The 23393-nt window shown below is 36.1% G+C and overlaps 1 protein-coding gene across 1 annotated transcript in view; it reads right to left on the bottom strand.

Annotated features, from left to right (window-relative positions):
* Window positions 1-17651, bottom strand: part of ADAMDEC1 (ADAM like decysin 1) — a 20364-nt gene extending 2713 nt beyond the window's left edge. The window contains exons 1-12 of the mRNA XM_017549760.1: window positions 17354-17651; window positions 11048-11166; window positions 10063-10139; window positions 9012-9090; window positions 7051-7127; window positions 5707-5896; window positions 5422-5484; window positions 4609-4680; window positions 4125-4294; window positions 3697-3778; window positions 2876-3006; window positions 1841-2018 (exon numbers count right to left, since the gene is read on the bottom strand). Of these exons, the coding sequence (XP_017405249.1) occupies window positions 1841-2018; window positions 2876-3006; window positions 3697-3778; window positions 4125-4294; window positions 4609-4680; window positions 5422-5484; window positions 5707-5896; window positions 7051-7127; window positions 9012-9090; window positions 10063-10139; window positions 11048-11166; window positions 17354-17441 (1326 nt within the window). The 5' untranslated portion in view covers window positions 17442-17651. The remainder of the gene's footprint in view (window positions 1-1840; window positions 2019-2875; window positions 3007-3696; window positions 3779-4124; window positions 4295-4608; window positions 4681-5421; window positions 5485-5706; window positions 5897-7050; window positions 7128-9011; window positions 9091-10062; window positions 10140-11047; window positions 11167-17353) is intronic.
* Window positions 17652-23393: the final 5742 nt, after the last annotated feature.

The following is a 23393-nucleotide window of genomic DNA, read 5'->3' as shown; positions in this document are numbered from 1 at the left end:
TGGCAATCATATCTGTGAGAAATTAGATTATTCAATAAAAGTTACTATATAAAGCATATATACTATTTTTGGGATAATAAAACAGTTATTTAGAAATTCAGTTGTTCCTAAGCCTGAACTCTCTAGTTTTATTCAATTACTTAAGACAAAAAGATTAGCAAGGTATGACAATAATACAGGAGTTGACTGAGATGCTTAAAGAATTTTAGATCTTACATTTTGTGTATACAATGGTTCTCTCTTAGCCTCTTCCTTCATCCTTTCCCCCTTTCCTCTCTGTAAATACATACCATTTGCATGCTGAAACCAGAAATGCCTAGAGTTATGAATATCTTCAATTGTCTTCCACCCAAGAAACCATAGATGGAGTAAGCAAGTAAGAACGAGACAAACGTAACTCTAATTTGTTATAAAATGTCGAATCTTTTGTAAAATTCCATGCCTCTTTATAATAAACAGAACATTTACAATAGTCATCACAAATGATTAAGTTATGCTGTGTAGACTTCAGATGTAATCTAACCACCTAAAATTTCTCAATAAATAAACTGCAGGATAGAGAGTTCAGCTGCCAAGTTCGTTGTCAAAGAGCATCGTAAATAATGGATCCTTCTTGGCTGCATCGTGCTTCACCAATGATTAGCTGTGTATCTTTGAAACTAGCAACTTTTCTGAGCCTCCGTTTATCTCTAAATTTGGACAATGACAGTATTTATCTTGTATATTTGTGAGTTAATAGAAGAGATGGAGTATATGAAAGTAATTTTCACATTATCTGATATGTGCAAATCTCTTCAAATAGGAATCCTATTATTTATCTTAAAAGAAACTTGTTAGGACAACAGAAATATGCTTCAGAAGCCAATCGGATTGCTAGTGATCAGCATTCTTTAGAGTACACAAATGCCTTGAAGGAGCCTGATTTATATAAATTAGCAGAATCACAGTGCTTATTCTGGATGTTCTATGTTAATAGTCCATTTTTCTACAGATTTTTGTGATTGTTTTTTTCTTTTCTTCTTTCTTCTCTGTTTTGTTTACCACCTGGTTTACACACTGGCTTGATGTGAAAAGACCAACTCTCTCTCTAAGTAGAACTTCTGGATCTCTAATTGTTACTCCTCAACAAATGATCAACTGTGACATTACGTTTTGGAAAGATTATAAGTGACATTTTATAGTTATTTACTTCTTTATATTCAACTTTATGTAATTATGTTAAAATCATGTCCTGGTTTTTGAAATGCCTTTCAGAAGATTACTAAATTAACACCCATCAATGATAGACTGGATAAAGAAAATGTGGCACATATTCACCATGGAATACTACGTAGCCATAAAAAAGGATGAGTTTATGTCCTTTGCAGGGACATGGATGAAGTTGAAAACCATCAATCTCAGCAAACTGACACAGAACAGAAAACCAAACACCGCATGTTCTCACTCATAAGTGGGTGTTGAACAATGAGAACACAGGGACACAGGGAGGGGAACATCACACATGGGGGCCTGCCAGGGGGTGGGGAGCTACGGGGGGAATAGCAAGGGGTGGGGGGTTTGGGGAGGGATAGCATTAGAAGAAATACCTAACGTAGATGTTGGGGGGATGGATGCAGCAAACCACCATGGCACATGTATACCTACATAACAAACCTGCACGTTCTGCACATGTACCCCAAAACTTAAAGTATAATAATTTAAAAAGTGAAAAAAAAACCACAAGTACAAACATACTTTTTACTATGATGCCAAGTTTGTCTTTAGAAAGAATTTCCAAAAGAACATTGAAAAACAAAAAACTGCACAATTCTTCTGCCCCAGTAACTCTAATAAATAATACCTTGGGGGAGCCACAGTCACAGTCTTCTCCCACTTCCAGAAGGTAGTTCCCACACACTGGTATTGTCATTATATTTGTAGGAATAGGTGCTCTCAGCAGGCACTTTGGTTTCTGAGATAAAAGGTATCTTTCAAAACGTGAGCGGCAAGATGCACTGAAATCCTTTGGGAATTTTGAACTGTAAACAGAAGAAAACTCAAATAATATGATACACAGTGTGGTGCCTTCTGTGTGATAAAGGAACACGAGACTCTGACTTAACTAACTGTATTACCGAGCTCAATGGAAATCCCAGATTTAGCAACCAATTAGGACTGCATTGTATTAAATGTGTTGGGTGGTAGGGCATGCATACTCTGATATTTGGAAATTTTTTCATAGAGCTCAAGTCATAGAACTGGAAGGATTTCAATTTCCACGTGGCCATTTAGTATTGTTCTAAAGGACAGCAGTGATGGGCATCACCATTTGTTATTATCTACTCATTTTGCATTGAGAAATGAGGGGCAAGAGATGATAATAATGAACCAGTGAAGGGAGTTAGTTGCAGGCTTCTGGGCTCTATGGAAATATTTCTCTTCTTCTTTGTAAACATTTCAAGAACAAGGTATGTCTTATTTATTTTTCTATCCCAAGTATTTGCAAAATGCCTGGCATTCACAGGCAATTCATAAATATGCAAAAATGGATTGATTGGCTGATTGATGATGGGTATATAAGAAGATCCTGTCATCATCTTAATGAGATTAATATTTTTAGAAACTATGGTTTCATTTTAAGTTGATATTACTTTAAGTTAAAATTATGAGGTCACCATACTTGCAAGCTCTATCTTGGCATATTTGGAAATCATTCTTTAAGATTTCCAAATATGCCAAGTTAGTTGTTAAAATTTGTGCATCATGAGACTGAAGGTTGAATTAATGGGATACACAACCTTTGGGAAAAATATGCTCATTCAACATCTATAGACTGCATCTGAATTCTTTAAGATTTGGAAAACAACTTTCTTCTTCTAGGATGACAAGCTCTCACCTCAGATACTGATTCATCACACAACTGCCGGAGGGACACTTGGTGGTGAATGGAACATCAAGCATACCAAGGACATGGCCCAGCTCATGTGACATCACTCCTACAAGGGCCACGTTATTCTTTCTTTTAGCCTGGAAAAAAGTAGACACATATATTTCTTTTTTTATCCAGTTGTTCCCAATGTGCAGTACTTAAAAATGGCTCGAGTGCGGAAAACTAGTAAATCATTTGCTCCTTTCCCTGTCACTATGTATTGCAAAATGTTGAAAGAGCATTTGAAGTGGTTGGGTCCTATGAATACAATACATTTTATTCAATGAATATTTGTTGCACTAACTGATAATAAGTTTTCAGTAAATCATGGTGAAATTAATTACACTCTTTGTAGGAAGTACTCATAGGCACCATATCAGAGGTCTCCAAAACTTATTGCTGTAATACCTATGACATCAGAGTGCTTGGCCACATGACACCTATAAGCACCCTTCTTCCTTGTCTAGCCTCTCTGACCATAGATACTGGGGATGACTAGCATTAGTCTAGGCCACAGAGGGTACCTGGATTCCCTTTCTGTTCCAATATTCCTACTCTGATTTTCTAACATGAACTGAAGAATGACAGGGCACCTTCTAGCAAGACCAATGTAAGGTGATGTTCTGTTTCATAATCTAAGGGATCTTCACTGCAATGACTTACCAGTAGTATCCTTTCTACTTTCATTAATTAAGGAAATGTTCATTTTGGTAATTCTGTATAAGGTGTTATGGTGGCCTTCATAGAGAATATAGAATCACAGGGAACCCTACTATGAGTTTACAAACCTCAATAACAGCAACCGAAGATGGGGAACACAGGGAATTTGAGGCTGCCATTCCCACACGTTGATTGCTGAAGCCAATCCCACTGTATGAAAGTTACAGATACTACTGTCACGATCTGAGCCTTTGTAACCATTAGCTTCTGTTAATCATGTTAATGAATCACCTCACTGCCCTAGCCCTTTTATATTTCACTGAGCCCCCCAAAAACTTCTATTCCATAGTGTTATAATGACCACAGATGGTTATCTTACATCCAAGGGTTCATTCCATCATCTGATTATTGATCCAATAATCTTGCAGGTGAATTGCTACTGGTAGAATGTTAAGCACTCTGATCAGGGAAATATTACAGAGATGAAATCACTGCTAAGGAAGCTTGGGTATAGCTATCCATTCTTCCTACATTTACCTGGCCAGCATGTGCTCACCTGAGGAGCTGAGCATGGTCGTGGATCTTCTTCTTCCCCAGGTTGGAACGGTGCCATATCAGGAAGTTGTTAAATGTGGTGCCTGTGGTAGGCACCACATTTATCTTATCCCCATCAGACCAGATTTCCATACCTACCAAGGCCACATGAACATCTATGGTGTTATAAATCTGTGGAAAGAGCATTTATCCTCATCAAAACATTCAGGATTCCTTTCGTGTTTCAGAGCTTTTGCTGACCACAAGTGATAGATAAAGTGGTGAATCACAAGTAATTAATTTTCATTTTGAAAATAAAAATGTTAAAAGTTGACTTTGTTGCAACATATGTGATTTTACCTTGATGAGGATCCTTGTTCTGCTACAATTTCCCTGAACTGTTGAACTCAAGACATTTGTGACCTTTGTAACTTCTTGTTGGTGAAATCATAGGGAAGTTACAGGCTTATATGCAGAAACACGAGGTTTACATGATAAGATCTTACCACATTGAGTAGGTTCATCACATCAAACACAAAGCTTCTTATGAGAGTTAGATTCTCCTTATAGCTCTTATACTGTAAAATACAAAACACAAACTATAGTGAAACAGCAAATTAGACTGAGAAGCTGATGGCATAGAGGATTTCACATTTTAAGAAAACTATGCATTTTGATATAATTAACATCTATTCATTCCATAATTAAATTATGTAAGACTGTGTTCTGGCAAATTCTATTTCAAATGTTAAGAGTTTTTTGATAAAAGTTAGACATACATGTGAAATTTTAATGTTCTTCGTTTTTAAGTTGAATAAATCAAATTAACAATTTTAAGGTTTTTAAACCAAATCATGTGACTAAAATTTGATTACAAAGCAGTATTTGCAAGATAGAAATGTAGATGCTAGCATTTTTCTTTGAAAATGCTTAGAATCAATACGATTTCTAAGTTATATAGAGTTCTGTGTTGATTTTATATTTACAAACTATTTATTTAAATATATATTTAATTTTATATTAAGATATAAAATATAATGTTTTAATGATACATTCTTTTTATTTTTCATTTTGTGGTTGATTTCCTGTAACTATCTGGTATTAAGTATATTGCCAATATCTACATATTTTGGTGGCAAATGGATATTAAAGGGATGAGGAGATAATAACTATTGCTGGTAAGACAAGTAAACAGCCAGGACACCCAGGTGGACAAATGCCACATTATTAGTTAAAATAGTTTATTGCTTGCTTTTGCTTGATAAGTAAACTTAAAAGTTGACTTAACTGGCTGAAAGGCCCGCATGTGTCATACTCACAAAGGCATTATCCAGCACCAAATACAGATCAATGTATTTCTGTGCCCGAAGAAAGTCTTCTTGCTTTACAAAGAATAAAAGAACATTATCAATTATTATCTTTATTCTAAAAGATTCCAAAGCTTAAAAGCAGGCTTTTTTTTTTTCCTGAGAGAACATAAATAGAAAAAGAAGTAAATAAATTGTAGGCTTAACATATACTACTCATTTCTAAGAATAGTATTATATTGCCTATCTTTGCTGAGAGAGTTGAAGTCAGTGATGAGGTTAGGGAATAATATTTACCTCTGGGCTTTTAAGGGATCTAGACGTTCGAACTGGGCCTTGTTCCCTGCCAGTGCTTCTCACACTGGCACACGTGTGGTTAGCTGGGTCTCGTTCTTCCTGGTTAGATGTAAAGACGGCATGTTCTTTCTCGTCTGTGCTTTTCAGAGGTTTTATCAGGTATGTTTGATGGTGATGTGTGAAGTATCCTCTGGGAGACATAAACACTTCTATTTCAGGATTCCTGACATACAGAGTCATATTTGCTGCCAAGAATGGATTAATGTCTGCACCTCCATCACAATTTCACACACAGCCTTGTCATTCATAGACCTCTCAGCTAATTTTTGTTAATCTAAGTTATAATCAGTATTTGTCAATATAAAATGAAGCCTAAGTTATTTACCAAGAGAAGTCTGAACAAAAATTATGAAGATGAAGCAACCTCAAAGAATTTGGAATGTGCACCATAAGCTTAGTAAATATTTTTCCTTAGTTTATTGATTGACTTAACAAATATTTATTGGCAGATCCTAGGACTGTAATAGAAAATAGAGTAAGAAAATATTTAGATAGGAAGAACCCCAGAGGGGAGTATGGATGATCAGGTCAGCCAGAGTAACATGCTGGGATTAGAAGTAGCTTAAGGAATCCCTCTTTCTATGTTCATAATAGTATGATAATTTGTTCATAAATAGAAGATGGCTCCATATAACAAAATATTACAATGCCAGCATAACTGTTAAAAATTATATCCCTGAAGGTATTTCATGACGTGAAAACTTGTCATGTGTTATGAGCCATGTTGGAAGAAGGGTGTGTTTTATTTTTTATTTCAACCCTGTGAAAGAAACATTTGTCTGTATGTATATAAGGATGCACACATGACATGATGTTACTAACAGTGATCACTCAGAGGTTGACTTTTATGGTAGTTGTTATTTTCTTATTTGTGCTTTTTTTACTTTCCAAACTTTCTCTCATTGGCAAGAATCATCTGTGTAAACAGAAACACATATACTTCTAAAATTAAGTTCAACTGTGACAATTTCAGGGTAGAATCTTAGAAAACAGGAAGTAACTGTTTCAGAGAGTAGGGTGGAAAAACACGAAAGCAGATCCAGATATCATCAAGGTCCAGAGCGTGGCATTCTTGTTTTACATTGCTAGGCCTGACTTCCCCTAGAGCGGCAGATTATGAAATGATTGTCAGGGTGGTACTTTGTTCTTCATTTAAACCACATATATTCAGCATTCCAGTAGTGAACAATTTACCAAAATAGTAAAAAGACAATATCCAGTAGCACTCAATTCTGTGTAACAAAAAACTGCTTGATCTTGATTAATTTTGATAGTAGTTCATACCTCAACCCATTGCAGGTACTAATGCTGGCAACAGAATTCTTTTCATTTAGGATGCTTCCTTTATAGTAACAGTGTTCCTGGAGTGGAAAAAAGAAATTATGCTTTAGAAATGTGTGTGTGTGTGTGTGTGTGTGTAAACTATGAGAATACATGTAGTGCAGTTGTGAGGAAAGCCACCATCCTGAATATGTAAAAAAGTTCTTAGAGTACTGACTGTGACCAGACCAATTTCCAGAAACACAAAGAGCAATAACCTCAGAGGTTTTTGGAATTGTTTCACTGGAAGCTCTCTATATTTGGTGGCTGAGCTGTTTTTCTGACATTAATTTACACTAAGAAAGAGTCCAGGGAAGTTAAACCTAGGTGGGCTCACAGTGAAAGTGGATGAGTTTTCTGAGAAGTAGCCAGTCCTCTTGGGATGTATAGATCCCAGTGGGCCCTCAGGTCTGGGAGCCAATGCTCAAGGATTTGGCTTCCCTGTGTTGAATCTCAAAGGCACTGTGCATTGCAAATAAGTAAAATGAGACATCTATTTTTCTAGACTGGGGAATCTTCAAGGTTTGATACTGTCACTCCTGAGCTCCTCAGACTGATTTAATCCCTGTTTTATGTTCTATTAGTAGAATCCCTTTATCAGCCTCGAAGACCCAAAATTATTTGCCGACAACTAGAGATTCAGACATGACTGTTGGCCCACATCAGCAAAGTTAGGGGGCCACTTTTGTAGAGTGATCTAAAAAAGATAATGAAAAAACTCCGGTGCAAAATAAATTGACCTGCCTCGGGATCTGAAATTCCAGCTGTGGTCTTTTTTCCCTTTTTGGAAGAGATCTTGTCAACATAAACATTTTCTCATAAAATACTAGAGATGATTCCTCATTAATGTATCATCATCAGCTATTAACAATTGAGCATGAATTAATTTATCAGACACTGTCTGCTGAAGATACTGTTAGCAAAATTTCAGATCTTCATGAAATAAGTTTTGATGAGCACAGGGAACTGAGAGCCATTTTGTGTCAGAAGTGTTTTTTCTTTTTTATAGAGAAATACATGTTTAGGGCGCCTTCGAGGATGGCTCTGAAAACTTATCATGAACATGAACACCTCTTGATTGAGATTTGTTGTATTTGCTTCCTGACCCTCTATTCCATGATTCTTAATGTCTGACATTTGGCCCTGGTATTATCTACAGGATGATGGTTTAATCAGATATAAAAATACTAATTATATAATTGATATTCCATTGCTAGCCTAAGGATAAATGCATATAACTCCAGAAAATAATAGCGATGTGAAGTTTCAAGTACCTATAAAGAAGAATTCTTCTAACCTATGGATAAGATGGTCTAGGGACAAGCGGACTTTCAGTTGCTTTTAAAAATGTGACACTTGGAAGCCTTCTTCTGCTGCGCCTATGTTTTAAAAGTCGAATGTGATTTTCCTTAATGTTGTCTCATTGGTCACAGATGAGCACCTTGCTTTCAAGTCTTTTGATTATTTTTTGAAGTTGTTCTTGGACCTCTGAATTTTATAAAATAGTTGAGTTCTTTTGGGGTCTCTTGCACCAAGGACACAACTTCCACAAAACCTCTGAAGGATGCTGGGGCACAAACATACATAAAGGGCCATAGCATTCAGGGAGAAGCTATTAACTGCTGTGGAAAGAGGATGAGCCCCATCCCCTGGAATTTACCTCAAGGCTGTGCATCTTGAATCAGCCTTGGACATATGTTCTTATAAAAGTAATGAAAAGCTACATCAAAGCTTTGAGTTTGTCTGAGTAGAAAAAGATGTTTAAGTTATCAGAAGGTCAAGGAAGAAAGTCATTTATATGTACCACTCTTTTTATCTTACACTTTGTATATAATTTCCTAGGAAATCAACCTTCTTAGGTAACATTAGCACAAACTGGTAACATCTAAAACTCAACAGAGTCCCACAAAGTGTTCGGACCCTACCATGTTCTCAGGCTTCGTGGTGATTTCCTCTCCTCTGGGTGAGTAAAATGTTTCAGTGTAGTCTGGCCCCAGGAGATGCCTGTAGAAAGCAGACAGCTGAATGAAACATTCTTCATGCAGAAAGGTGGAACTTCCTGACATGAACTTCAGCACTAAAATAGTAATAATGTCTAACAGTTCGAGACCAGCCTGGCCAACATGGTAAAACCTGTCTCTACTAAAAATACAATAATATTATCTGGGTACTGTGGCAGGTGCCTGCAATCTCAGTTACTTGGGTGGCTGAGGCAGGAGAATTGCTTGAACTCCGGAGGCAGAGGTTGCAGTGAGCTGAGATTGTGCCACTGCACTCCAGCCTAGGAGACAGTGCAAGACTCTGTCTAAAAAAAAAAAAAAAAAGAAAATTAATAGTGTCTAAAATAGCTAAGATTCTGACTTACTGATCCTCTTCCAACATTGGAGCTTTCCTGCTGAAGCAAGTCAAGGAGTTCTTCCTATTAAATCTGAGGGAGGAAGTCCCCTCATCTCCTTCTCATCTGCAGATTCCCTGTCTTCAAATTAGTCATTTTGAGATTTCTTGCACCAAGGACACAATCTCCATAGAACCTCTGAAGAGTGCTGGGTCACAAATATGCATAAAGGACCATTGCATTCAAGGAGAAGTTTACTAACTGCTGTCCAACTAGGAGGAGCCCCATCCCCTGGAATCTATCTCTAGGTCATGCATCTTGAATCAGCCTTGGACATATGTTCTTATAAAGGAATGGAAAGCTGTATTAAAGTCTTGAGTTTACCTGAGTAGAGAAAGATGTTCAGTAAGTTCCCAGAAGATCAAGGAAGAAAGTCATTTACATATGCCCTTCCTTTTGTTTTACATTTTGTACATAATTTCCTAGGAAATCAGCCTTCTTAGGTAACCTTGGCACAAACTAATATCATCCAAAGCTCAAAATGTCCCTATGTCAAACCACACTAAATGGATCCTCAAAAGGATCCCTCCCCAATTTTACAATATAATCCCCTGATGAGACTTTCAGTAGGTAAAACTTACTTGGTTTTTTGTAGGGAGAGAATGACTTCTTTTCCATTTAAGATCATCTGATATTGAACTTCATGATCATATCTTTCCTGCAAACATTTAATTACATCAAAAGATTTATATTTCTGAGAATAACTAAAATAATTATAATGATATATGTAGTATGTATTAAAGAACAATTACAAATGCATATGCGATAAAAACAGTTCTCTTGTGTTTTTAAAATATGTAAGACTAAACATAAGTTATGCACTAAGATGGACTTCCAAAAAGTAAAATAATGTAGTAATAGCACCTATAGATTAAACTACCTTTAATACATGAGATAGGGATTTACATTTGCCCTAATGTTTAGTATATGGTCCCGGGATCATCCAGGGAATGAAAACAAGGCATATATTTTTCTTACTTTAAACACAAACCAAATACACTTAAAAAAAAAAACAACAACAACAAAAACTCACAACCCACTAAGAATTAGGTAACAATTAGGAAATGAGGAAAATATTTACAACAATGTAATAGTCAAAGAATTAATATATTTAATCAATAATAAAAATATTATGCTAGCTACTGATACAAAGTTTAATTCTTCACTAGTGACAAAATGGCTGAGGGAAAAGACAATTCACTGGAGAAAAGGGGTAGTGTGAGGGGGACTCCACGAGCTTGGTGAGGCTGGCGAGGAACAACATCTCCATTAAAGATGGCTGACCCTCCTGGGCTGCTGTCCTCACCCGCGGATTTGGAGAGATGTCTAAGCAGCTTTATCCTTTCTTATCAAGTGAGGCTGTTGACTCTCTGCTGCTTAGCCATAGAGGCATTCTGAGAAATTGTGTGCGGTCTCCTGAGCAAAGGGGAGTTGTCTATATGGGCTTCAAGGTGAAACTATTAGATGTCAACTGTCACATCACTTCTGTTAGTGAAAAGGCTTTTTATTGTCTCTTCTTATATGGCTTTTATTGTATCATCTCCCACAGCCATTCACCTTGCTTACCTCTTCGCCATGCTTCTCTGTATGGTTGTTCTCAATCTCTCTTTTATGTAAAATGTGTAGTTTCTTAGGAGAAACTATTTCATGGAGAATTAATTCAGGTGTCTGCTTTATGGCTATTGCTAGAGAAAGAGAAATAATATTCACATAAAAGATTTAAAGGTTTTAGCTTTAGTTGTGTTGTATTTTGTATTTATTTTTTGGGTTGCTCAAAGGGCACTGAAGACTGCATTCCTGTTTAGACAGCAAACATTACCAACAACCAGTTGATTCTCCTACTTCAGCTTTGATGACAATGATTTTTTTTTTCTCTCTCTCCCTCATTTTGAAAAGACATGAAGATTATAAAACAGTTCTTCAGATGATCTCTCAGTGTATGCAAACTCTGGACCACTATATCCAGAAAGGACAGGTTATGGATTAGGAACAGAGGTTGTGTGAGCCTGAATTCTGCCTGTAGAAACCCATTTTCTTCTTGCTGTAGAGTCCTCCTAAAAATTGTGAATTTTTCTCTCAATGCCCTCCAAGGCTTTTTCTTTTTTATACCCTTTTCCTTCTGAAGCACAACCCCTGACTATACACTCTAAAAATAAAGTTTTTCATTTGTATATAAGGCTTTATTTTTAGGCAAGGTAAATCTACTAGCAGTTATTTTATTTCTCACTTTGACAATAAGCTGTGATGCTTTTTCTCTCAGCATGTTCCCTCAAGACTTTTGATTTCAAAGAAATAAAGATTTTGTTGTCCTCTCTTTGAAGAGTTTTAAAGCCTCAGAGAGGAAGTCGGAAGATTGTTTAGAGACACACTGTTCTTCTTGATATGCTTGAAATTACATTATAAAGACAGATTTTCATTGTTTACAAATAGTAGAAAAGAAATGATCTTGGAGCCAAAAGATGTGGTCTTATGCTTTTAGCCAAATGACATCATAGAAGTCACTTTAGTGTTAGTTTGTTTTCTAAAGTACAGGTTAGTGTAAAACTTGACTAAGATGTAATATATAAAATCATTTAGCACCCTCTTAGGAAGAGGGCAGTATGCTTCTTCTCTTTTCTCTTTTAATTATTCAATCATTCATACAAGGTTAGTCTTATTTCGGAATGCTCACATTTTCACACACAGATTGTGTAAGACCTGATAGACTCTCAGAAAATTTGGCTTTTACTCTGTGTGAAATGGGGGCCACTGGAGAGTTTTGAGCAGAGAAGTAACGTCATCTGACTTTTGTTTAATAAGATTGCCCTGTCTAATTTGTCAAGAATGTCATGCAGAGAGGCAAGAGTAGAATCAGAGAGATCATTTAAGAGGATAATGCAGTAACCTAGGAAAGAGGTGGTGGTGGCTTAAATGAAAGTGGTATCAGAGGAAGGAGTGAGATGTGGTCAAATATTGGATATATTTTAAAGGTGAAATCAATAGAATTGGTGTAGGATTTAATATAGAACATGAGAGAAAGAGAGGAATCAAGGATGACTCCATATATTTGCCTTGAGCAAACAGAATTGCCACTGACAGACGTGGGGAAAGGTGAAGGAAGAACAGATATGTGGAAAAGGTTCTGGGTTCCCTATGTTGTTTTGAGATGTCTTCTAGGCATCTATTGAGGGAAAAGCAACTCCATCTTGGATGTTAATCTGCCAGGTTGGCTTCTGATTAATCCCTGTTCTGGGAGCCCTCTAAGACTTCCAGTGTATCTGTTGTTCCTTGTGTAAGAGCAGATACTTACCATAAATCTTGCCCTCACGTCAAACAACTGTGATGTCATCACACCTCAACTGTCCGGTACATCTGTTCTGAACCACCCCTCCCCTGCAGTATCAATGCCCTGGATCTGGAGAGTAACTGAATAGGGGTCTTGTCTGGCCACCGCCCAGGACACAGACATGGCTGCTCTTTGTAAGTTCCTATTAAAACTGTTTTTCTAAGAACCTGGATTTTTTTAGCCTTTTTCTTTGGCCTCTCATCTTCCTTCAGCTTTGGGCCAGGTTTGCACAGACTTGCCCACCACATAACAGCATCTAAGTGGATTTGTTGAAAGTAAAGTGTACATTTTAATGTGGAAGCAAAAAGTTGAGAGTTGTCCTCTTGTGGATGGTACTTCCAGCTAAAGATTAGATAAATCACCAAATAAGTGAATGCTGCTACAAAAGAAAAGAGTATCAGGCACTGATCCCTGGGGTATTCCAACAGGAGGAAATTGAGGAGAAGAGGAGGAACCAATAAAGGAGGCAGTGTAGGTAGGACTTCTCCAGATGAAATGGTGTGTTTCATGCCACGGTAAAGCAAACAGAGAGGAAGGAGAGAAAGAAAAGAAGAAAATAAATGAGAACATGATGCCCCAGAAATGACCACTGGATTTCACATCGTTGAAGCCGTAAGAGCAGTTTTTGGTAGCGTATTGAGATGAACACCCTGTAGAAGCAGGATAGAAGAGAATGGGATGAGACTAGAGAGAAAGCATATAGGCAGCACCTTCTGAAAGATCAGAAGGTTCTGCAGAGCCCGTGAAAGGCTAGTTAAAGGCAGCCTGTTCTAGAATCCCGGGGCAGGGCACAAGGAGTAGGTATAAGGGAGTGTAGGAGAATTTATCTTAAACAGGCTCATTTAATTATGTTGACCAGGAGCTGACCATTGATCATTCCTGTGCCCGACGCTTCCCGAAAGGGGAGCAATAAATATTAATTACCTACAGGTTGTGTTTGCTCCAGGTTTTCAGCATTGTACCTGCACTGAATAAAAGCAAGCGGCTCCGGCTCCTTGGGGCTGCTCTCTGGCCGCCAGAGCCAGGCTGTCACCCAGCTGCTCTTACACTGCATACCTGTGTCTGAATACTCATTTCATCTGTCAGCCAGGGTCTCTGGAACAGACCCTGCAGGTGGTGCCCCGTTTGAGGAACGCTGCAACGAATCACGACGGAACCCTTGAAAACTGAAGTGACTGCGCAGTAAGTAATTGGCGCCCGCTGGGGATTTCCAAGTTTGGGGGGATTTTCAAGCTAGGGTTTCATCATGAGATGACAGTTATCAGCTAACAGCAACGCTATATAAAAATATTAAAACAGCTGCTTAAAGCTATCAGGGTATTGGTCTTGGAGGCCCAATTAAGGGACTTAATGCAAACTCTTGTTTATAAACCGTGGTTCCCAGAAGAAGGCACATTGGACCTAGAGCTCTGGGAGCAAGTGGGAAGAAATTTTTTTTTCCCATTTATTTATTTTATTGCATTTTAGGTTTTGGGGTACATGTGAAGAACATGCAAGATTGTTGCATAGGTACACACGTGGCAGTGTGATTTGCTGCTTTCCTCCCCATCACGAACAAGGGCAACAGGTCCCAGTAACATCTTTAACTTTATGGGCCTCGTTAGGGCTGCTTTGGCCCTGCTCTACACAGAAAAGCCCATAAAGGGAAGGGAGAAAGAACCATCATCTACCTTATTACCCACCACCTCCTCCTCCCTCAGCACCACCGTTACGGGGTTAAGGTGCCATAGAGGAGTCAGATTTTCCCTGAGACCCCTGCCCCAGTAAATTGGAAAAAAGACAGGGGATACTCTACAGTTATGAGACCACGTCTTAGGCAAGCAGCATTAGAAGTGATGCAAAGCCAACAAAGCAATTGGGTACATGAATCCATTACTTTCCACACTTAGAAAGAAATAAGAAAAAAGCATTTGGAGAAAACTGAGCTGCTAGCCCATTTATGAAAGGATTAATTGAGGCCATAGCAAACAACTTCCATATGACCCCATGGGACTGGTTAGCGCTACCTAAGACAATTTTATAGGCCGGTCAATACTTCTCTGAAGGGTAGGATATGATGAGCTCTGTGAGCAACAAGCCAGCCAGAAGCAAGTGTTCAGGCAAAACATAACAGCTGCTCTCTGGCCACTAAGGGCATGCAGTTACCTAGCTGTTCTTACACTGCATACCTGTGTCCCAGTACTCATTTCATCTGTCGGCCGGGGTCTGCAGGACAGGCCCGGCAGAGGAGAGAAAATTTAGCATGGTAACTGGCAGAAGAGAAAGAAAAAGTATATTCATTGTAAGTTGGGAGAATTTTTGTATGCTGATGGAAATGATTCCGTAGAGAATATGGAATAGATAAGTAAGAAGGAAGGAAAATATTAGGTCAGTGTCCTTGTGTGAGAAGGGATAAGACCTAGAGGACAAATGGAGGTGTTAAGCCAGCACAGATAGGTCACTTATGGGAGCAGAAGGTAAGGCTGATCATACAGGGACAAGGAGCAGTAGATTGGTGAATATGGTGGAACACCAGCTGAAACCCCTGGCAGTCCCTCCCATTTCCCCTGGAAACTTCTGGCATGGTTTATACACATAAAGCAAAACAAATAAAATGCTAAAGTTCATTTTGTTTAGCGGTGCAATGAGTACAAGTTTGTTTGAACATGATGGTTTCATGCACTATGAACAATAATGATAAGATTTTATGGAAGTTCCAGAAAGTTGTGAGCTTCAAAGAAGAACGATGAACCAGATAAGATTATTAACCTGATAAGATTGTATATGGATAAACATAAGAACATTACGAGGTATAAAATTAATCTAGCTAACTGCAATCTAACGAATATCTTCTAAAATAATAGCTTTTATTGTTAACTGTTGGGTTATCTAAAGTAATGGTTTCCAAAGTAATAGGGAGAAATATTTAAAAATTCAGGGCTACTTGGGCACTATGGGCTTCATAGACTATCATCAAATTCAGAAACATTTTAGTGACATTTTCAGCAGAATTTTGAAAGAACAATGGTAATACAAACAAGTTTCTCTTTCTAGAAATTCAGCAGTGAGTATTTTGAGGTCTCTGTGAGGAAATGAGAGAAAAAAGATGTGTAGAATTTTTAAAATTTCAATTAAACAATTCTATTTCATTTTCTGTTGTGTGACTTTAGGCACAACTAATTCTCATCAGACAGCACAGGCACAGCTGTTCAGTTAGTTAATGTTTTCTTTTGTTTAATGATGCAATTATGATGTATTATATCTGATTTTTGTTTAATAATGCAATTATATAGGATTTAGCCCTCATTCTATTTTAAACTCTTCCCTGTCATTCATCCTGGCAAAGTCTTTGACCAAGTTGTGTCTTTGGATAAATGATTGTCTCCTCGTGGTAGAAAATATCAAAGGATTCAAACTGTATTCAAGATGATATTGGAGATGATTAGGAAGTTCTCTTAAATACATGGATTTGATTTTTGGCCAGGAAGTTAGTTCCATGTTGTCATTGGGATGGCATGTTTTAGAAAAGAAAATAATAGATCTAGCAGGATTATTAAGTAAGAAATACAATTCCGGAGACATCCTTGCTAAATTATTATGCAAATCACAAAGTGTTGACTATAAGCCTGTCTATTTGTTAATATGGATTGAATAATTGGGTTTTAAAAGACTTCATTGAGCTCTGTGTATATATGGCATAATCATTAGTTTAATAAGTACTCTATTTTATCTTTCCTTTGGGTATATTATTGATGTTGGACAATGTGAGAAGTGAAAGAGAATATAAAGGCTGGAGTCAGCCCTTTGTATGCAGCTTTTGCAAGGCAACATTTAGGCAAGTGATAATTTTGTGGGGAGCTTGGATAACTCCTCAGTTATATACTTTACATTTTTCAATATAGGATTTAGGACAAATGTGTTCATACATGGAAATGTGCAGGTTTACAGCTTGACTTTTAACATGCTTATCATGTGACTACTAGTAAAATAACCAGTGACTTGAAAATTATTTCTGGCATAATAAGAATGTATACAGTGGTCGGCAAACTGGTTCATCTCAGAATAATCGATCTCAAAGACAAAAAGGGTTGTTTTTCCAGAACTAGTCATTTTGACCTGTCATTCTGCTTTTAGGAGTTTTTCTTAAGGAAATACCTCAAAGTGTAGATTTTTTAAACAGCCTAGATTCATGACGATGTTAATAAAACTTTATTTACTAGAGAAAAGACATAATGAATGGAACAATATGTAGCTTTTGGTTCATCTGTTCTGGAAAATATTGTGCAAACAAAACTTATTATTTATTAAAACATATAACAATTTGAGAAAATATGACAAATTTTAGAATGCATGTTTCATGTAGTGGGTTAAAATACCTTCACTCAAAATGATATATATACGCATGTTTATATAGTTTGCTTTTGCAGAGAGAGAGAGGTAGAAAATATATCAAAATGCCAATGGCAGTGATCTTTAGATCACAAAAACATATTCCATTTTTTAAAGGCATTTAAGCATTCATCAGATAATTTGACTTTCATATAAAATGCTGATGTGATGGTACTTACCTTGAGTTTGGACAATGAGCCAGAGTGCAGACAGCAGGACCCAAGACATGGTGGCTCCTGCAGGTAGCTGAGAAAGCTCACACAGCATCAAGTTGTGGTTTCCCCAGTGTCGTCTTATCTTCCCCAATTTATCTTCATAAGTTGAAGAAGAAAATGAAAACCCCCACTTTTCGTGTGAGATTGGGGAACGTTTCTTAAGAGTGTTGGGAAATTGTCAAAAAATTGCAGTGTCAACATCATGAGGATGTTTCTCGTTGAGAGATATTTGTGGCTGCAGTTATAGCTTGTTAAGGACTCACATCTGGACAGTGTTTGCCCTTGGTGCTCCTATAGTAGTGGGAATGTGTGAACTGAGACTGAGGTGCTTGCAGGCATATCTACATACTCAACAAACTGGACCATCACGATTCCTGTTCAGTATCCTTATGGAAGTCAATCCACATATTTAGAACATATATAGGTATTCTGTACATATTTTGAGAAACTGTCACAGTGAACACAGAGTCTAAAAAACAAACACCAGGCAAAGTCCTACAAACCAAGATAGTGCTAATATCTCTAATGTTTAGTCTCCTTATGTGTCAAAAGGGGATGCTGGTAATATCAACTACCTCAAGATTCTTAGAAAATTCATGAGTTTGCCGACACACACTTATGCACATGTATGTAAAATTGTAAAGCAACGGGCATGTATAAGAAATGTACAATAAATTTAAATTATCTTGACAGTGCTAGCCTTAACCAAACTATACAATACATGAAGTACATTTGAGGTGTACCTTGTGAGTTCTACCTTAGAAAGTAACAGTGTTTCTCTGACCATAATATTGTACATTTTCCTGATGATAATAAAGTTTATTGTGGGAAAAGAGTTGGTTGTCCAATGACCTGACATCAAGAAATAACATCTGTTAATATATTTACAATTTATTTTCATCTTTTTATGCAGGAAAGAAGGAAAGAAAGCTAACCTGATTATACAGAGGGCTTAAGAAACTTACTTTTTTTGTGTGGCACTATAACACAAGCATTCTCATGACTTTGAATATTAAGACATCATTTTAATTACTTCTTTATAAAATATCATAATTTGTACATATGCATGTGTTGAGTGTCCAAGTAATGTGTGGTTGTCTATATTTATTTAACTGACTTTTTAATTATTTCTTCAGGATACATGTTTTAAAGTGCTATTATTTAGTCAAAAAGAGTTAATCAACTTGAGCTTATTGATATACATTGACTCAGTGCTTTTCAGAAAGTTAGGGCCAAATTAAATTTTCATGTGTAGAGTTTTCCCAATCTAAAAACCCATACCTTCTAACTGCTGAACTTACTTTTCACTGATACATTTAGGAATTTCCTAGCATCTGATTGGAAGTTTAAAAATCCCCTCTCTATGTCTATTCTTCATTTAGTTGCTCTTCTACCTTCTGTTAAAATAGTAGCATTTTCTCTATAATTTTGCATTTCTTTTTCTGGTCCAAAAGATAAACCTTTATCTTATATCCTTTATGAGCCACCATTAATATTTTAACAAAGTGTAATGCTGATTATATTTCTATCATCAAATAATAAAAGAATTCTGGAATGGTGAACTCTTATCAGTGCCCTACCCTTTGCCACCTGACATGTTGTCAAGTATTTTAGTTTATCATTGATTTTGACCCCCGTGTTAATCATTATTATTTTCTTGTGTGTTTTCTACAGATGTTTGAAATTATTCATGTGTATCAACTTCTTTTATTGCAGGTACTTTTAGCAGGAGTTCTTTTTTTTTTTTTTTTTAACTTTCTTCTTCATTAAACATATTTTTTATTTCCATAGGTTTTTGGGAAACAGGTAGTATTTAGTTACATGACTGAGTTCTTTTGTGGTGATTGGTGAGATTTTGGTGCATCACCTGAGCAGTATGCACTGAACCCAATTTGTAGTCTGGAATTACTTACCTGCTTCCCATCCTTTCCCCTGGAGTACCCAAAGTCCAATGTAGCTTTCTTAAGCCTTTGCATTCTCATAGCTTAACTCCCACTTAAGAGTGAGAACATGAAATGTTTGGGTTTCAATTCCTGAGTTACTTCACATAGAATAATAATTTCCAATCCTATCCAGGTTGTTGCAAACACCATTAATTCATTCCTTTTTATGAATAAGTAGTATTCCATCACATATATGTGTATGTATATATATGTCCTTGTAAATATATATGTGTATAAAGAAACTGTTACATATATTTGTATCTGAATATTTACTGAAATCATATTAAAGTTTTGTTTCTAACTGTATATATATACATGATATATATACACATATGTATATGATATATGTGCGTGTATATATACATATATGTATATGTATGTGTGTATATATATACATATTTGTATGTATATATATATGCTGATTGATTGGATGTAGCCTATCCCAGTTGGAAGAGAGGCAGAAGAACCTGGAATGAATTCTAGGGTTCAGCTTGAGCCACTATATAAATCTTCCAATTTGGTGTCTTGATGGAAGTTGCAGTTTGTTAATCCATTAAAAACACAAGATATATATCCGGAGGTACCCTTCAGGATCACAGCATTTTGATGATAATAGATGTTTAAAATATTCGTTGAATACATGAACACCATGAAAAAATTTTGAAAATTAAACTCTGCATAAGCTACAGATGCTGTTTATTAGATAGTTGAATATCAGCCTATAAATTAGAACTGTGGGAATAACAGTGAAGAAATTGTTTACCCAATGCATCTGGAGGGAATAAGAAATAAAAAATATACAGAGCCTTATGAATACAATATCCAAGTATTGACTAAACCTAGGATTTAATTTATGGCCCTAAAACTAAGAAATCATGACCAAAATCCTGATTACAGAAATTTTTATTCCCATAAAGTCTGCGACTTAAGTTGTTGCATAATAACATTTTTGATGATTTGGGGCAGATGTTTAGATGTTGTCTAACTATGAATGAAAATAGAACAGCAACATGGAAAAAAATTATCTGTATCTATATCTACATTTATACATATATCTCACCGTTTCTTTATCTAGTCACTGAATGTTGGGCATTTGGGCTGCTCCCACATTTTTGCATTTGCAAACTGTGCTGCTATAAAGATGCAATACACAATGCATTACTACCTTACTGCCGCAAGAATGGCCATTATCAAAAAATCAAAAAAATAATACATGATATTGGTATGGATGCAGTGAAATGGAGCACTTCCATACTGCTGGTTGGAATATAAAGTAGTATAGCAACTATGGAAAACAGTGTGTAGATTTCACAAAGAACTCCAAGTAGAATTACCATTTGATCCAGCAATCTCACTACTGGACATCTACCCAAAGAGAAGTCATTATATGAAAAAGATACTTGCACACACAAGTTTATAAATAGATTCTCTAATATTTCATTAATGGTTTCTTGGAATTAGCACTTTCATCTTTTTTTTTTAATTTTTATGAAAGTGTGTTTATTTCATCCTATTCTTTAACAGTAGCTTAGCTGTGAGAATTAGAATTGTAATAGTAGTTAATTGCTCTAACAATGGTAATCGTTAATATTTAAAATACAGCCTTTATTATGAAATAATAGTGAAATATATTTTCTTAGCTTCATGTATTCTGGAAAGCGCACAAAATATATAATGGTACAGTTCAGTGAATATTTACCAAGTATATGTCCCATGCAAATACCAGTCCATTGAAGAAATATAACATTCATAGTTCCCTAGAAGCATCAGCCTTGAGATCTTCTCTTTGGGTAGATAACCAGTAGTGGGATTGCTGGATCAAATGTTAGTTCTGCTTTCAGTTCTTTATGGAATCTACACACTGTTTTCCATAGACTCAGCTATGAGACTTCTAGTTATTAACAATAGTAACAGTTACTATTGTTAGAACAATTACTATTGGGGCACTTGGGAGATATTATTTGACTCTATTTCAGTGTCTGTTGTTGCTATGGATAATTTTGCTTTCTGGCTATTTACTGGAAATTAATTTGCTTATTAATTATACAACTAGTATTGCTAGAACAGTTGAATATTTATTGAAATCATATTAAAGTTTTGTATCGAATAAATTCCTACTATATTTTTAAGGATCCTAAGATGACTCTGATACTATCCTTGCTATTCAGATATCTCTGCAATAAAGTCTAATAACAGACACAGCCACAAACAGGTAGTCTGTACAAATATGAAGTATTACGAATGAGGTTTGTGTATTGTGCTGAGATAGGTTTTAGAAGGGGCACATCACTTCGTAGGTGGAAATGATAGTATTAGCTTGAAAAGGAATAGTGGAGCTGGGGCTATGAGCAAAGCCATGAGTATATAGAAAATCATACTGTTTGCTGAAGTACATGTTCCTCATGACTTGAACATAACATAAAAAGTAATAGGTATATGATACAAAACTTATAATACATTCAGGGGCCAAGTTATGGGGTAACAAATGATCTTAAAGGAAAAGGCACGTATTTGAGAAATACTTAGCTTATAAAATTGTCAGACTTGCTAATGATGGTATGTTGCCATTACCAGTTGGAAAATAGGCAGAACAATCTAGAATGAGTTCTAGGGTTCAGCTTGAGCCACTATTTAAATCTTCCAATTTGGTGTCTTGGTGAAAGTTACAGTTCATTAATCCATTAAAAACATAAGATATATATCCTGAGGTACCCTTCAGGATCACAGCACCTTGATAATAATAGATGTTTAAAATATTCATTGAATATATGAACACCATGAAAAAAATTGAAAATTAAACCTCTGCATAAGCTACAGATGCTGTTTATTAGATAGTTGAATATGAGCCTATAAATCAGAAGTGTAGGAATAACAGTGAAGAGATTGTTTACCTAACGCATCTGGAGGGAATGAGAAATAGAATATATACAGAGCCTTATGAAAACAATATTCAAGAATTGACTAAACATAGGATTTAATTTATGCCTCTCCAACTAAGAAATCACAACCAACATCCTGATTACAGAGAATTTTATTCCCATAAAGCAACTTAACATTTTGGAATGTTGCATGATAACATATTTTTGATGATTTGGGGCAGATGTTTAAATGTTTTCTAACTACAAATGAAAATAGAACAGCAGCATGGAAAAAACTATGATCATGACTTGTACAGTTAACAACTTTTGGATACATGATTTTCTTTGGTCATATAACAATAGACATAAGTAGTCAGCTCAAAGATTGTGGTGGCCATTTTATACATGACTCAAAGAGGTTTGGTGATGTATTATCCTTCTAGTCACCCAGGTATGTAATAGATGTCTCCAAAGTCATTAAGGTGGGAAAAGATGTGCTTGCTAAAGAATTTCAAATATTTTATTGTGGGAGATCTCTACGATGGCTTCAACTGCCTATCTCAAGAATATGAGAGAGTAAGACTCAGGTTTGAGATGAGAAGTAACATAGTGGTGTCCATGCTCTGAACTACAATTTGCTGCTCAGGAATCCCTGTCTGCTTGTAACATTGAAGTAGGGGCCATGCTCCCTACTTCAGTGGTATATGAGTATATTGGAATTATCTAATGAGATTTTCCAATCTGAGCTTGTCCACACCCACCAGGAATCCCTACAAGAGAAAGCTGTGTTAATAGTAATATTAGCCAACTATTACATAGCCAGGCATTGTACTAAGTGGCTTGCATATATTCAAACATTTTATATTCATTACAATCCTATTTAAAACATAGTTAAACATACAAATGTTTAAATATCTTGCTAGATCCTACCAATTTTGTTGGCCCATATGATAACAGTACGTCAGTTTTTCTATTTTTTCTAATTATGGATAGTTTTTACCTTAAAATTATAACTGCTAAGACGTTGAAGTAACATAGCAAAAACTTGGAGTGTTACATTCAGAATAAAAATAAAGATTCAAGTTTATGCACATAAATTATACTTTTAGCTATGGAGATCAATTAAATAAACCTTTAATAATACCTTGATGAGCTAAAGAAAAAATATATTAAAATGTATTATATATTTTATATGTATATTAT

The sequence above is a fragment of the Cebus imitator genome, unplaced genomic scaffold, assembly GCF_001604975.1.
Source record: "Cebus imitator isolate Cc_AM_T3 unplaced genomic scaffold, Cebus_imitator-1.0 Scaffold221, whole genome shotgun sequence".
In the NCBI taxonomy this organism is placed as follows: domain Eukaryota; kingdom Metazoa; phylum Chordata; class Mammalia; order Primates; family Cebidae; genus Cebus; species Cebus imitator.
The sequence above is the reverse complement of the archived record's forward strand: the minus strand, read 5'-3'. Positions and strand labels throughout refer to the sequence as shown.